General features: G+C 35.6%; 1 protein-coding gene across 1 annotated transcript; it reads right to left on the reverse strand.

Annotated features, from left to right (window-relative positions):
• Positions 1 to 220: 220 nt before the first annotated feature.
• LOC138832826 (large ribosomal subunit protein eL39-like) lies at positions 221 to 540 on the reverse strand. The gene has a single exon (XM_070030951.1). The coding sequence runs from the start codon at positions 538 to 540 to the stop codon at positions 385 to 387; it is 156 nt and encodes a 51-aa protein (XP_069887052.1). The 3' UTR covers positions 221 to 384.
• Between the last annotated feature and the right edge of the window lie 15932 nt (positions 541 to 16472).

Here is a 16472-nt window from a genome sequence, read left to right on the forward strand (position 1 = left end):
AAGAAGGCTCTACTAAAGCAAATGGCACAAGTATGTTTATTGCAGCATTATTTACCATACCTAAGATATGGAACCAAACCAGATGCCCCTCAGTAGATGAATGGATCAAGAAAATGTGATATTTACACATTGGAATTCTATGCCTCCATCAGAAAGAATGACACTGCCCCATTTGTTAGGAAATGGAAAGACTTGGAAAAATTCTTTTTTTTTTTGATGATTCAAATGTAATGTTTATTACATGTTTATTACTGTGCCCATGATTAAAATAACCAAAGAAAAATCAATTTAAAAAATGCCCAATTGTCAGTCCAGGCAGTATTGACGTTTCAGCTTGACTGGTTCATGGTAGAGCATAAATATGTGGGCATCTGAAGTAATTCCTTACAGACCCAGCTTGTTTCTTCTCCAGTGTCTTCTCTTGGAGTTGTATCTGATTTTGTTACCAGTTTTCATCCGAATCCACTGGGGAATGAGGCGATTTTGCTTTTGTTTCTTGGCCAGAAACTGCTTGATTCTGAAAGTCTTGTGAGAAGACATGATGGGAAGTGCTGGAAGGCACAGTAACCACGATGGCGAACAAAAGCTGAAGAGCGGAAAAATTCTATTAAGTGAAGTAAGCCAGGCCCAAAGAAACATAGGTCCCATGGTTTCCCTTATTTGCAATAACTGGTATACATCTATGACAAGCAGAAAAGGTAAAAAGCTATGTACCTATGACCATATAAAATAATGTTAAGCAAAATGAACCCCCAAATAGGGACAAAAGTGGGTTTTTTTGCTATTGTTTTAAAAATATTTATAATGTACTATGTGATTTTTTTGCTCTTTTATGTTCTTCCCCCACGGTGTAACCCCTGTTTTCACTGTATTTGATGTCGGTGCCCTGCACCTTGTATATACATTTTTCTAATTTGGGGAGGGGAAGGGAAATAACAAAATGCTGGAATAAGGATACAGTTTGACCCATTGTAACAATGAGATATACAAGACACTATGTTGAAAATGAATTTCACAACTTGGGGGGGCAGGAGGGAGGAGTTGTCGAGGGAAGGGATGGTAGGGTAAAAACAAAGGAGGAAGTAATAATGGTCAATAGGAAATGTACTCATTACCTTACTCATGTAACTGTTACCCCTTTGCACAGTATTTTTTACAATAAAAACATATAAAAAAGAAAAGATGTTAGAGAGGAGAATATATAAAAATAATTTTTTGAAATTCTGAAAAAAGCAATTCTTTATTACAAACTTACTGGTACTAGATAATTGTTGAATAGAAGTACTTTTACTCATGTATCGTCTTGTTTCATATCCATACATATTCATTCTTCTTGCTCAAAGTCAACCTGTTTGTCTTTTTTTCTCCTTTTTACAAAACCAGTATATGCTTGATTCATTGTTCTACTTTCATAGCTCCACTAATATTTTAAGTTTCCAAACTCAAAAATGATAAACAAGAAATATCTTCTATACCTAACACCTCCCACTCAAATCTCTCTCTCCTAGCCCTTTTATTTTTATCCTTCACAGATTTTCTTTAACTTCCATGGAATGAAGGCTACTCCAAATGTAGCATTGTATGCCTCTGTTTTGCATATATGCGGCCTTCTGTTCCTGAGTATCTTTATATGTTGTATACTTGGTTTCTTCACCTTTTGAAATACTGATATGGTATTTCTATTGCATGAATGTCACAAAATTTAATAAGCTGAATAACATGACATCATTATTAATTTACTCTTTAAGACCTACATAAATGATAATTTTATAGAAATGCATCATGCATGAAGTTACATGCCTGCACAAAACAGCCACAGATAACACATAATATAACACATGTAACTTCTCTTCATGCATGATGCATTTCTATAAAATTATCATTTATGTAGGTCTTAAAGAGTAAATTAATAATGATGTCATGTTATTCAGCTTATTAAATTTTGTGACATTTATTATCTGCAAAACACTTACAATCTGAGTGTGAAGAACTTAATTGTTTTCTATTGGAAAATCTAAGGACAACATATATAACTGATTTTATCTAACTGTAAAGTTCATCTATTAATGTAGATATTATTCACTGCTCTATCTTCACTCTTCTTATTTACATGAAAACTTGGACTTGAGTGGATTAATTTAGTACTGTTAATTTGGATCTAGATGCTAATAAATCTCATCAGGATTTTGTCTTTGGGCCCAGTGTTCTCCAAGAACTAGCATCTTATATAGGTGTTGATAACTTGTGCAAATTTATCTTTTGCTTCTCATGTGGCTGGTGATATTACCACTGCTCTCCTGGTAGATCATAAATGTCAGAAATAGTTTGTGCATATTACATTTTCTTTATTAACTTTTGGCAAAATTAAAATTTGGTACTTAATATTTAATTTAACATGCTTTCTCTTTTTTATAGTTTTTTCCTCACAGAAGGAGTTTATTGGATAACAGTTTTTAATAAGCACTAATTTAAATAACATTTCAGACTTGCATCACAGAGGACTACAGCAGAGTGAAAAGTGATAGCTTTCAGATCATTCTCTCTCATGACTTCTGGCTTCTATTATGCACACATACTTTACTCATATCTGATTTTCAATCTCTCCTATTTTCACCTCATAATGCACTAGTGGTCAGCATTACAACTTCTTACATGCCTCATTCTACTGTAGAGTCTCAGCAGAAATGGTGAAATCCCAAAGCTTAGATGAAGGCGGTTATTTCCAAAGTTTCCCCTAACACATGAATGGTTAGCAGTCTTTGGCTGATCTTGTCTTAATATTCTTTTGTTTTCTTAGTAGGAAGTTATAATTCAGTGCTCAAAAATATAACTCTCATAGAGTTCAAAGAAGTTTGGAATTATTTACTGCATGGCTGCTGAAGTCCAGAGTTTTCTCCAACCATATCATGGACTAGACTCTATGGAGCCATCATGAGAAGTCCAGATATTTTTGGTGACTTCTATTATTGGCTTGGGTGCTAAAGCAGTTCAGTTCTTTTTGCTCCAGTTAGCAATGCAGCCCAGGGCCAGGTATATAATCGTCCACAGCTCACAGCCCTGCTTCGCCTGAAATATCTGGCTGTGTCCTCAAGTGAGGTAATCTTTTTATCCAGTCATCAAGTTTACTTTGACAACTGCAGAAGCAGACGTGATCGAAGTAGAGGCTGAGAAATTTAATGCAGTGAGTAATTCTGAGAAGGATAAAGAAAAGTACTTTCTTCCAGGCTGGTAAAAGATATGAACACATTAGCAGACTGAAAGGGGAAATTTAACATTCCATTCCTATTCACATTTCTTTAAAATATATAGCTGAATACATAAAACACCAATCTTGGCCAACTTTTCTACAGGGACCACAATTCAGTGATTTCTGAATTTAATCTTTCATTCTAAACTAACAAAATAGATACTAAGAAAACATAAGTGACCTGGTCCCAGGACATGGCTAATCAGTAGTGATCTAGAACCACAAGATGCATAATCTTCCTGTCATTGGCTGAAGAAATGCCAGTTACTTAAAGCAGCTATGGGTAGCATCAAAACTGATAAATGTTTCAACATATGTGTTAATCAATTTAGACTTCCTGAATCTGAGCTCCTTTGAAGTACTATATTCTGTAAATTAATCCTGTAATAGTGTATAATATTACAGTAATTCCATAGTAGCAAGAGACTGAAGTCTCTTCTGAATACTATATCCCTCCAATGCTTAATGGAAAGGGCATTTGATGTTCTCAAAAGTGTCTTGATTGTATTCTTGCAAATGTAGCCCTTCTAAATATACTTCAGCAAGGACACTGGACTGATTATGCAAATGAAGTCACTGTTTTCTAGGTCACAGCAGGCAGACTTCAATATAGAATGCACCACCAGGAATATCAAGGGGTTCCTGTTGCTAGAATGTAAGTGCCTTCTACTGACAAAATTTGACTGGAGTTGAAAAGACATAATGTAACTTTAATCTTCCTACTCATTTAAAAGAGGCTTCATTGGCTACTCCAGCAAAGATAGACATGTTTGGCTACTCAACTAGATAAATGTGAAAGTTATCAACTAAAATTTATGTCTCCTATTTTGTCATTAATTCTTCACAATCTTGTAAGTTGTTTAGGTCTCAGATTTCTCATCTGAATAAGTGTGTTTATTATTGAACAGAGGTAGGGAACAGATTTTTAAACTATGATTTATAACCCTCTATTAATATGCCCAGAAAAAATGTGCTCCATTAATGTTAATTATTGGGTTTCTTCAGACACAAAACAATCAACAATGTTGCTAGTATTATTTCAAGATCTTCAGGAAAGCTGATCATTATGTACTTGAAAATTCAGTAGAATTTTTATGTATAGACTTACTGCACAATTTCTCTTGAACTATAGGTCAATATCTATATTGGGTACATATATACAGAGAGGAAAAATACATTTAGGTACTAGGCAATAAACAGTGGACATAGACTAGGACACATCAGAACTTGTGCTTGCTTCAATACTTAGAATTGGTGATATGTGAAACCCTACACATGCTCAAAAACTTGGTGAGCCTCAATTAACTTGTTAAAAATGAAAGAAACTTTATACCATGAAAGGAATTTTTGTTATTCTAAACTTTTTGTAAAAGGAAGTCATTACGGCAATAACGTCAAGTACAGGGGTTTATGAGTGCTGAGGTTTGTTTCTTTCTCTTTCTGTCTTTCTTTGGGAAAAATTCAGAAGAAAAAATTGATTCTTTTTCTGGGGAGCTTGAATTTAAAACCCAATGTAAGTAAACAGCATAATGAAACCCAGCAAAGATTGTTAAAAATGATAGGAGAGGTAAAAGATATCAGAAGAAAGAGTAAAATAGATGGGATGAATTTTACCCAAGTAATATCTGCATATTATAAGGATAAAAATAACCACATGAATGGATGATTTAAAAAAACACCTTTTAGGTGTTAGGTGAATACATTCTAGTCATCTAGTATAGTATGATGGTTATAAGTCCAAAATGCTGCATCATATACTTGGAAATTGTTAAGCATATAAATTAAGTAGTATGAACATGCACATATACAGACACTGACAAAGGCACACACACGCACACACACACACACACACACACACACACACACACACACAGAAGTAGCTATGTGAAGTGATAGATGTGTTACTTTGGCAATCATTTGATAATGTGCATATAGCAAACCATCATGTCTGTACCTTGAAAGCATGCATAGTTTTATTAGCTAATTATACCTTAGAAACAATACCATCTATCATTTTGCATGTTGCTTTCTAGTTCTCTGTATTTGTGCATGGTTATTACATTTGACATTGATCCAGTATCTGGTTACCGTGATGTTTTAATACTAGTATTATTCTATTGCATGCTGCCAAACACCTGTGATTACAAGCTTCTTCCACTATATGTTTCCATAGAGAATAGATGATGCCTAATCTGTCGGTGTACTTCACTGTGCCTTTCATCTTTAGTAAGCATGTAAAGAATTTGTTCTAGATGTTTGTAGGTCTTTCCTTTGGCTGGTTGTGTAATTTAAGTTTAGTAAGCCATTATTGTTGGAGACAGCAGCTTGATATTAAAACTCTGTCCTACTAATTTGTGTAATTCTAAGCAAGACTCAGTGCTTCTTTTTTTTTTTTGACTCAATGCTTCTTAGGAACTCCATATCCTGGTTGCAAGGGGTGAGTGAATGCTTTGTTTGCTGTAGATAGCTACTATGGAAATGGAAAGATACCATGGTGTAAGTAGCATTCTGAACTCAGTGCCTGGTACAAAGTTGGAACTCAATAGCAACTCACTCTTCTTTTTTTAATGCCTTTTTTTTTTTTTACTTTTTTAAGCACACTAGACATTTTTCTAATCATCCTATTGTCCCTATGCGTGCTTTAGAACATATATTAGTCTTCTTTCAGCCTACACAGGAAATCTACCTTTAACAGAATCCAATAGATCGGTTCAGATAACAAAATCATGTGAGAACATAGTAAAATGTTTGAAATAAGATTATAATAGGAAGATTTCATTGTGTGTGCATTGTTTATTAGGGGTGAAATATGTCCTAGGAAATTAAAGATCTTTCCCTTAAAATACTATGGTAAAGACAAGAAAATAATGTATGCAGTGCTTTGTATCCTATAGGCTGATGATTTTTCACCAAAGTCCCTGGCATTGTAAATTTGGGATGGGGAAAATGATAAACTGATACAGGTTGCATTAAATTTCCCATGGAAGGAATATTAATGATTAGAATCATTCTCAGGTCAGAGGTTGCCAGATTAATGGTATTTGGGAGGAAAGTAAGTCTTTTCATCCTTAAATTATTTTAAAAAGTAAATAAACCATTGCCAAGGAAGATTGTGCTTTAACTCAGAAGTCATGCATTTTTTTTTAAAGATAGTACTAACACTCAAATTAAAAGCAGAGAATTCACATCTCAGAGAATGACTTGCAGACCCCAGGGCCTCTCACAGAGAACTAATCTCCAGACCCACTTAATGACAACAGTTTTGACCCTGCCTGAAATATATGCAGTTCCACATCAGTAGCAGATAAAAGCTGAGCTGGGAAACAACAGACCCTTTTTCAAATTGGATAACAATTTTCCATTCAAGGTGAATCGCTGACAAATCTCTACAGGAGAACTCTGCAAAGTATTGTCTGTAGCTGAGCCCATCACAGTTCAACAAGATTGCATTTTGGTTTATTTTTCATTTCAAAGTATGTGTCTGTATGTGTTTTCTCCTCCATTTCTACCCGTTCATTTCCCTCATCTGTGAACTCCTTTATACCAGAAGGAGCTTCAGCAGAACAAAGGTGTTGAAAGACATTCAGACAGGCACAATGCTCACTGAAAACATATAATAGGAGTTAACAGCATGATTCAGACAGAGAGAGAGAGAGAGAGAGAGAGAGAGAGAGAGAGAGAGAGAGAGAGAGAGAGAGAGAGAGAGAGAGAGAGAGAGAGAGAGAGAGAGAGAGAGAAAGAGAGAGAGAGAGCCATTATTACATCCTAGAAACTTTCTTTGATCGAGAAAAAGAAGGATGGAATTGATAAAATAAAGAAAACAGGATTAGAAAGTTAATAAATTATAGGATTCCTTTGTTCAGACACATTCAGCTGTCACTTGGGACTTGAGTTAATGGAAAATGCTCATTTTTACAAGTGACATCCAATCCAAAGGATATAAAATGAGTATAGAAGGTATCCTTGTTTCTATGTGTCATAGTGCTGTCATAAAATAAAAAAATACATGCAGTAAGTGTTAAGTGAGTGTCTGATACATGACAGTTAGCCCCTAAATAAAAGATTGTATTATAGGCATGGAATAAATATTTTCATAACTACTCAATTCAGGTCTTTTGAATTACTGTTGAAGACATTATTTTTCCTCCATGAGTTCCTAACAGCCTGGCTTCTTGATATTTCCTCTTGTCATAAATACAAACTAGGGAATAGGCAGAAATAACAATCATATGTGTGGGACTAGTGGACTAGTGGAGGAAGTCTTAGAACACAGTAGGTGTATAGGGCTTGCGGTTGAGGCACTGAGAAGCGGATGCACTTGAAGCACAATCCAGTCAAAGAAAGTTATGTTAATAGGAGAAACACTAGTTTCTTTGGTAGCCATGGTAAATTTCTGTGTTCATTTATTACCCTTACACACTTTGGGTTTGGGTTTGGTTTTCTTTGGGGGAAAGACTAAGTTAGAGCCAGTGTTGAGAGGGATTTTCAACTTCCTCTTTGTTCTCCCCTCATCATACCCCAAGAAGCAGTGTTCCCTTCTCCATTACCACAAACTAGACAACTGAAAAGACAGGAGAGGCACATCAGTATGAAGATAACTTCAGAAGGAGGGTAATTGTAATTTTACAAAAATGTAAGTTTGTGGAGAAAGAAGCAATAGGGGAGTTGAGGATATTGAGAGATTTTTTTCTCTTTCTTTTTAAGAAGCAATGTGTTTACTCATAGTACTAGACTTTTGGGAAGAGCACTTAGGCAGGGTAATTGGCAAATGCAGCAGTACTCCAGTGGAACTCTGGAGGCTAAGGACTGTTCCATCAGTACCAAAGTGCCTGATGATGAGAACCCAGTTCTCTGTGGTCTGAAACGAACATTAGTTATGGTAAAGAAAATTTTTTTGCAAAAATTAAATAAGGAAATTTGTGAAAACATGAAGTGAACATGTATTAAGAAATTGATTTCAAAACAAGGGAAGCAATTTGTTAAGGATCAAGGGAGAATTTGTAGAATTGAGATACATATAAGAAATCTGGAATACATTTGCTAGTAGAAGTAAAAATATTGAATATCCTACTAGGCAATAAATGATAACATTTCCCATTATTGTTTCAACTAGGAGCAATTCAATTCTATCTCTACTAGATGAACTTCATTTGCACAGTTACGAATGGTAGTCATTTGAGTTGCCACGAGAAAAACCATTTGCAATTAAACTTCTACAAGTGAATTAAACCTCCAGAACATTCAGTAGCTTATGCAATAGAAAATTAATTGACTTATTTTCTCCTATACAATCAGATTATACTCACAGGGTCCACTGAGTAACACCTATCATACCAATACAATAGTAACCACAGTAACTTTTGCCCATCTTCAAGCTTAGACTTTGTCTTAAATTTAGACGAGAAAGAGGAATGTTTTTCAGTCTTCTGTCTCTGTATGTCAGACATCAATAAAAAGGGCTTACATTTAAGGAAGGTGAAGAATCCTTATTCACTTTAGAACACAGCCATGTTGGAACAGTAGCTCCACTTTCAGAACTATCCAAATTTGGAAAGAGAATGCTTTTCATTTTCCTGTCACCTGACATCTGAAAGAAAAATTATTGCCTTCATTTCTCTCTTCTTAGCCATTCTCAACATATTCTTTGAAACAAAATAAAATATCCTTTTGCCTGCAAGGAATAGATTTCTTAGGTGATTATTAAAGCATAACTGCATAAAGTATTCTGTTTTTAGGATATTATGGAGTTACAATTTTCCATCTTCCCACCTGAAGACACACTTTGTTTTTAACATTTGCTATGATATAGTATCAATAATAGAGGAGAATGAGAGCACACTAGAGGAAAGGGACTCAGCACCGCAGCCAGCTGCCAAGACTATATCCAGTAGTCTCAATCTTTGGGAAAATAAAGTGGCCTAACCATGTCATATATAATCAAGGAAAAATTAGTATTAGGAAATCCAGTTAAAACCCAGCAACAATTAGATATAGTTCCATTTAGACAGCATTATGTTAACAGGTGTACATCAGAACAAATGTGTATCCAGTGAACACAGTCTACATTTTTTGGTTAAAAAAAACAAAACAACAAAAACAACAAAAAACCCCTAATGTTTGAGCACAACTCATTGGTACTTATTCTAGAGTGTGAATTACGCAGAATAACCAAAGTGAGTCTAGGCAATGAGCAGTATAACTTTTGAGGAAACAGAAGTTGTGTCTAGCATATTTTCCTTATAAAGTTTGTTTAAAGTAATTTTGGTGAGATGGACAAAGAAGATGCAGAAGGCTAGAGGAGAGCCGAGCGCTGGTGACTCACGCCTGTAATCCTAGCTACTCAGGAGGCTGAGATCTGAGGATCACGGTTCAAAGCCAGCCCTGGCAGGAGAGACCGTGAGACTCCCATCTCCAGTAAACCACCAGAAAACAGGAAGTGGCACTGTAGCTCAAGTGGTAGAGTGCTCACCTTGAGCTGAAGAGCTGAGAGACAGTGCCCAGGCCCAGAGTTCAAGCCCCACGGCCAACCAAAAAAAAAAAAGGCTACAGGAGAATCCTAAAAACACAATTAAGTTCTTGATCCTTAACTAAGAATACTGGAGTTACAAATTTTATAAGGAGTAGGATGCACACTTGAATTAAGAAGACTTTAAAAATTGAGGTAGAAGTAGAATTAAGAATATAAAATTGTGAATAAAGAATTCATAAAGATCCATGGAACAAAGAGAGAAATCTGGAATCATAAAACAGCCATCTTATTCATCTCTCTTGCTATCTTAACTAAAATATAAACTAGTGTCTTAGTAGGTGATTTTTTAAAATCCTCTTATAGACTTTTACAGAGTTGTTAAGTAAATTGGCATGTCTATCTTCAAAGCCTTACACTTTTATATATATTCTGAAGCATTTTATTATCTATTTTCTTACCTTACAGTATATTTATGAACATTATACTAGTCCTCTGAGCTCACTATTACTGATTGTTAATATCCAGCAATTTAGTGGATTGTTACTTTTATCGTTGTAGTATTTATATCAAGGTAACTAATACTTTCCTGCTGCTGAAATGTCTACTTTAGAGGTAAAGAAAATTGAGGCACAGAAAAGTTGGTAACTTTTTCCAAGATGAAAATGGGAATAAATTGTGTCAGAGGAACCAGTCTCAATCACCCATCCATGGACATGTTGTGGGATTCAGTACTATAAGAGAATATGTAGAACTAAGTAATGCAGTTCCACTTGATTAATTTAATCCAATAGCTAAACTAAGGAATAGAAAGATATAATGGTGCATACATAGGTAAAAATGAAAAAAATGGGAGATATGGTTGTAAGAAGATTTAGATGCTTATGTTCTTAAAATGGGGTTGAAATGATTAAAAACTCACTCTTTCAAATGATTGTGTCTTCTGACACTTCATAGTTGACATTTCTATAGCTCATTTGTAGCTGTGTAGGTTAGCAGGGTGATTCCTCTCAGTAAATAAATATAGTATAGTAAATACAGTATAGTAAGCTAATACTGTTTCTATATATTGCTACATCAAAACGGTAATAAATATAGTCATTACACTAAAATGCCAAAAATGGATAATTAAGTTTAAAAAGTGAATTGCTGTTAGGCCTTCACCCTAGTCTATTCCTGTTAGGTTTTTAAAAAGAGGTTGCCGAGTAAGAACTGCACCAGCACGCACATGGTATTCAGGTAAAGGGTAGGTTTATTCAGTAGACCTGCTGGGACCAGGCAAGGGTGGCACTCCACGTGGCTGGGAAAGGCCTGGGAATGAGAGAGAGCTGGGAAAGAGAGGAAAGAGCTAGAAAAGAGCAGAAAGAGGGGTAAGAACAGCAGCACTCACGTGGTATTCAGGTAAGAGGTAGGTTTATTCAGTAGACCTGATGGGACCAGGCAAGGTTGGCACTCCATGTGGCTGGGAAAGAGAGATAGCAAGAAAAGAACAGAGAGAGAGCTAGAATAGAACAGAGAGAGCAAAAAAAGAGCAGCAAGAGCAAGAGAAGAAGAGCAAGAGCAAGAGCAAGAGCAAGAGCAAGAAAAAGAGCAAGAGAGCGTCTGGGCCTGGGTTAGGCCTTATGTAGGGTATGGGCGGGGAAAGGTGTGTCCACATCAAATTCAGATGTGACCTCAGCGGATGCAAATGTGACCTCTTCCAGGTGTCCCAGTTGCCTAGGTAATGCAGGTACTGGGTGGAAACTTTGCTGCGAGGAGGGTGGAGTCTGCTCGCCATCCAGGAGCAGACCTTACAATTCCTGTATTTACTCAGTATTATGCAAAATACAAATTAATTTTTCTAATAAGATTACGGTTTCTCAGTTATGATTCTAGTGCTGATTTCAGTAATGTACTTTTCTTCTGGGAGGGAGTGGGGGATGTGACAGAGGGAAAGGATAGTAAGAGAAAAACAAAGGAGGTGGTAACAATGTTAGACAAGAAATATACTCATTACCTTACTCATGTAACTGTTACCCCTCTGTACAGCATCTTTACAATAAAATATTTTTTTAAAAAAGAAACTGAAAGCAAAACATCACTGCCAAGCTTGTTAAGAACACTAGAGGAAAAAGTAGGAAGAGTACCAAGATAAAATTTGTATAATAGTTCATAATTTACCTGATATTTATGAAACACTTTGGTTGCATCATTTATTGTTATGTTTGCTTTTAACCTTTAATATCAACATCATTAAAAAAACTGAGAGATTTTATTTTAAAGAATGATGTTAGCTGGGATGATTGGCCTGGATTTATTCCCTCCTTAGAACTTAAATATTGGAAAACCCATTTGATTAAGTATTCTACCCTTCCAGAATGTTGTGTTTAATTCTATATGTCTTTTTTGTAAATGGTCCATTCTCCAAATGCTAATGGGGTGGTCTTGATTACACTCTCTCTCTTTACAATAGCAATGCTTGCTGTTTGTCTCTTTACTGTCATTCCTCTACTCCATGTGGTAGTTTTAGTGCTTGGCTGGAATATGTACCCCCACTGAGACAAATCTGTGTGAACTACCTGAGGGGCAGGGCTTGTGCTATGCAGAGGTCTGTGCCAGATGAAAGGTCAGGCGGAAGGCAGCAAACTTGCAGGAGTTTCTCAGCAAGTGACTCTGAAACCCTTGGACTATGTAATAAAGATCCTTTGATTGGTGTCTGCTGCTAACAAAACCCTCTACATTGTAGAAAAATAACAAAAACAGTTACAGGAACCACAGTAGTGTTTCTTTAAAACATACACACACACACTTGCTTGTGTCACTCATTTTAAACTATTAAGAAAATAACTATCTGTGAACAATTGCATGCCTCACGTTGATTATGTTTGATTCTCTACTTTTTATGATTAATCTTGATTCACTAGCCCTGGTTATCAGACTCATTGCAGAGTGTTTGGACTAGCTGCTATCTTGCATTAATTTGGAATTAATAAAACCAATGTATCCAGGCACTGGTGGCTCACGCCTAGCTACTCAGGAGGCTGAGATTTGAGGACCCTAGTTCAAAGCCAGCCTGGGCAGGAAAAGCCATGAGCCTTTTATCTCCAATAAATTACTCAGAAAAAAGCAGAAAGTGGTGCTGTGGCTCAAGTGGTAGAATGCTGGCCTTGAGCACAGAGAAGCTCAAGGATAGCACCCAGACCCAGAGTACAAGCCCCAGGACAGGAAACAAAACAAAAAATAAAAATAAAAAAATAGATGCTCACAGGTAGAATGTTAAAAGAAACCTCAGAACTGAACAATTGTATAGACTAACTGACATTTAAAGAATATTTCAACCAGCAACATCAGAATATACTACATGGAACATTCTTCAAAATAGATTTCAGTTTTAGGTCACAAAGCAAATGTGTGCAAATTCAGAGATATTGAAATCATTCCCTGCATTCTCTCAGACATAATGGACTAAAATTAGAGCTCAACTCCAAAAGCTACCATAGAAAATTCTGTATCACATGGAACTGAACAACACATTGTTTAATCACCAGTGGGTCATTGAAGAGATCAGAAAGTAAAACCAAATTTTTAAGATATTTAACAAAAATGAACACACAAAATACCAGCTTCTCTGGGACTGCAAAGGCAGTACTCAGAGGAAAATTTATAGCTCTAAGTGCCTACATCAACAAATTGGAGAAATTTCAAATCAACAATTTAATGCATTTGAAGCTCCTTGAAAAAGAGCAACAATCCAAATCCCAATTTAGTAGATGGAAATAAATAATTAAATCAAACAATTTAAACCAACTAAATAGACCTATACTAAGTATTGAAATATAAATGGTAATTAAAAAAACCCTCACCCAAGAAAAGCCCAGGACCAGATTCAAAGCCAAATTATAAAAGGCCTCAAAGGAGAACTCACTCAAATACTCCTCAAACTCCAAGTGAAATTGAAACCAAATAAGATGATACTAAATGAAATGAACCCCAAGATATGGACATAAGAGGTTTATCTTTGTTGTTTTTAATGAACTATGTGATTTTTTTCTTCTTTTGTATGTTCTTCTCCCTATGGTATATCCCCTGTTGTCACCATATTTGATTTTAGTACCCTGAATTTTGTATATATATTCGAGGAGGGGAAGGGCAATAACAAAATGCTGAAAATAAGGGCACAGGATGACCTGTTGCAACAATGATACTCACAAGACACTAAGTTCTGGGGGCGGGGAGTGGGCCTCTTTAAAAATGGTGCTGGCAGAATTGACTATACACGTGGAGAAAATAGAAGTTCAATTATTATATATCACCCTGCACCAGAATCAATTCCAAATGGATCAAAGACCTCAATGTAATATCAGATAGCCTGAAATACAGGCAGGAATACAGGAAACTATAGGGCTCCTTGGCAGAGGTAGAAACATTCTCAATAAAGACCCAGAAACACAACAAATCAAAGAAAGGTTGGATAAATAGGATTACATTAAATTTCAGAGGTTCTGCACAGCATAAACATAGATAGCAAGATCAATAGAAAGCCCACAGATTGGGACAAGAGCTTCACTAGCCATACAATGATAACGACCTCATATCTAAAACATACTTGGAGCTCCAAAAAATTAAAACCTCCAAAAACAAATCTTCAAGGAACTAACAACCCCATTAATAAGTGGGCTAAAGACTTAAAGGGAGACTAATGCAAAGAGAAAATAAGAATGGCCAATAGAAATATGAAGAAATTTTCAACATCTCTCACCATAAAATAAATGCAAATTGAAACAATATTGAGATTCTACTTGAATTCAGTTGGAGTGGCTATAATCAGGAAATCTAATAACAACAAATGCTGGAAGGTATGTGACCAAAGGGAACTCTACTGAACTGTTGGTGGGAATGTAAACTTGTTTAACTACTCTGGAAAGCAGTATGGAGGTTCCTCAAAAGACTACACATAGAGCTCTGCTGTGACCCAGCAATCCCACTCCTGGGCATTTATTCCAATGATCACAAACAAGGCCACATTAAAGCTGCCAGCACAACTATATTCACTGTAGTATTATTTACCCTATCTAAGAAATGGAATAAATCCAGATGCCCCTCAGTGGATGAATGGGTCAAAAAAATGTGGTATATATACACAATGAAATTCTATGCTTCCAACAGAAAGTATGACATTACTCCATTTGTAAGGAAATGGAAAGACTTGGAAAAAATTATATTAAGTGAAGTAAGCCAGACCCATAGAAACATAGGCTGCTGCATTTTCCTCATTTGTAATACTTAGTATACGTGTAGGATAGTCCTAGCAGAGGATCAAAATTGCTCAATAGCTATATACATATGACCTTATAAAATGATGCTGATTGAAATGAACTACAAGATATGAAGCAATAGGGTTTTTTTCTTTAGTTTTTTTTTTCTTTTTTGGGTCCGGTTGTGGGGCCTGAACTCTGGGCCTAAGCGCTGTCCCTCAGCAATTCAGCTCAAGGCTAGCGCTCTACCACTTGAGCCACAGCGCCACTTCTGGCTTTTTTTCTTTTTGCTTATATGGTGCTGAGGAATCAAACCCAGGGCCTCAGGCATGCAAGGCAAGCGCTCTACCACTGAGCCACCTTCCCAGCAGAAGTTTTTTTTTTTTTTCTTTAGCAGTTGTTTCTTTTTTCTTTAGCTTTTTCCTTCCTTTGGTTTACCACTTGTTGTCTATATTTCAGTACCCTTTGTATTATATATAAGATTACCTGATTTGGGGTGGGAAAGGGAATCACAGAAATTGTGATACAAAGGACAAAGGATGAACCAATGCAACAGTGATACTCATAAGACACTATGTTGGAAATGAACTTCACAACTTCGCAGTGGGGAAAGAATTGGAGAGGGAGGGAAAGTGGGAGAAAATGAGGGAGAGGTAAGACTATTGTACAAGAAATTTACTCCTTGCTTATCTTATGTAACTGTAACCAATCTGTACATCACCTTTACAATAAAAAACAATAATTCTGCAATGAAAAAATGAGTAAATATAAAACATAATCATATTTATTGCTGTTTTTAATATCTTAAATTGTTAGGAATTTAAACTGATAACATATCTACTTTTAAGGACAGAAATGCAAATAATATGAAGAATCTACAAATTTAGATACTGGGTATTTAGAAATTTTAACCCATTGTATACAAATCTTTGACTGAATAATTTAATCAGTCTTTTCCATGAATCATAATCCCCAGAAGATATGCAAAAGTATTGTGACAGTCTTAAAAAACAAAAGGGTATGAAAAATGAGAGGTAGAAAAACTAATTTCTACAATTGTATAGCTCTGAGAAACTTGAGTTTCTTTTCCTTGGTATTTCAGGAAACGTTTATTTAAATATTTCCAAACTGTACACATGTATATTTTCCATTATTAGAGAATACTTTATTAGTTTCTGAAATGAAATACACATAGAAGAGTCCTTACATATTCAACACGGTGTATTACCCTTGTACAAGTGGAAAAAATTAAATTTTAATATTTCCAGCTGTTAAATGGTGTACTATGCCAATTTAAACTTTGATACTTTTCTCCAGAGTTGCTAGAAAGGCTGAAATTTCAAATATTAAATTTATATACGCACAATACACATGCACACATGCACACACACATATGCACCAATAGTAGCAGCATGCTATGCATCAATGGCAGTGACAGATTTTCAAATTTACACAATAATTTTAATAAAATTATAGAGACATCCTTCTCACTCCAGTTTTGTTTGTTTATTTGTGTGGGGTTCTA

Source organism: Dipodomys merriami, unplaced genomic scaffold, assembly GCF_024711535.1.
Source record: "Dipodomys merriami isolate MVZ:Mamm:240054 unplaced genomic scaffold, mDipMer1.0.p SCAF_20, whole genome shotgun sequence".
Classification (NCBI taxonomy): domain Eukaryota; kingdom Metazoa; phylum Chordata; class Mammalia; order Rodentia; family Heteromyidae; genus Dipodomys; species Dipodomys merriami.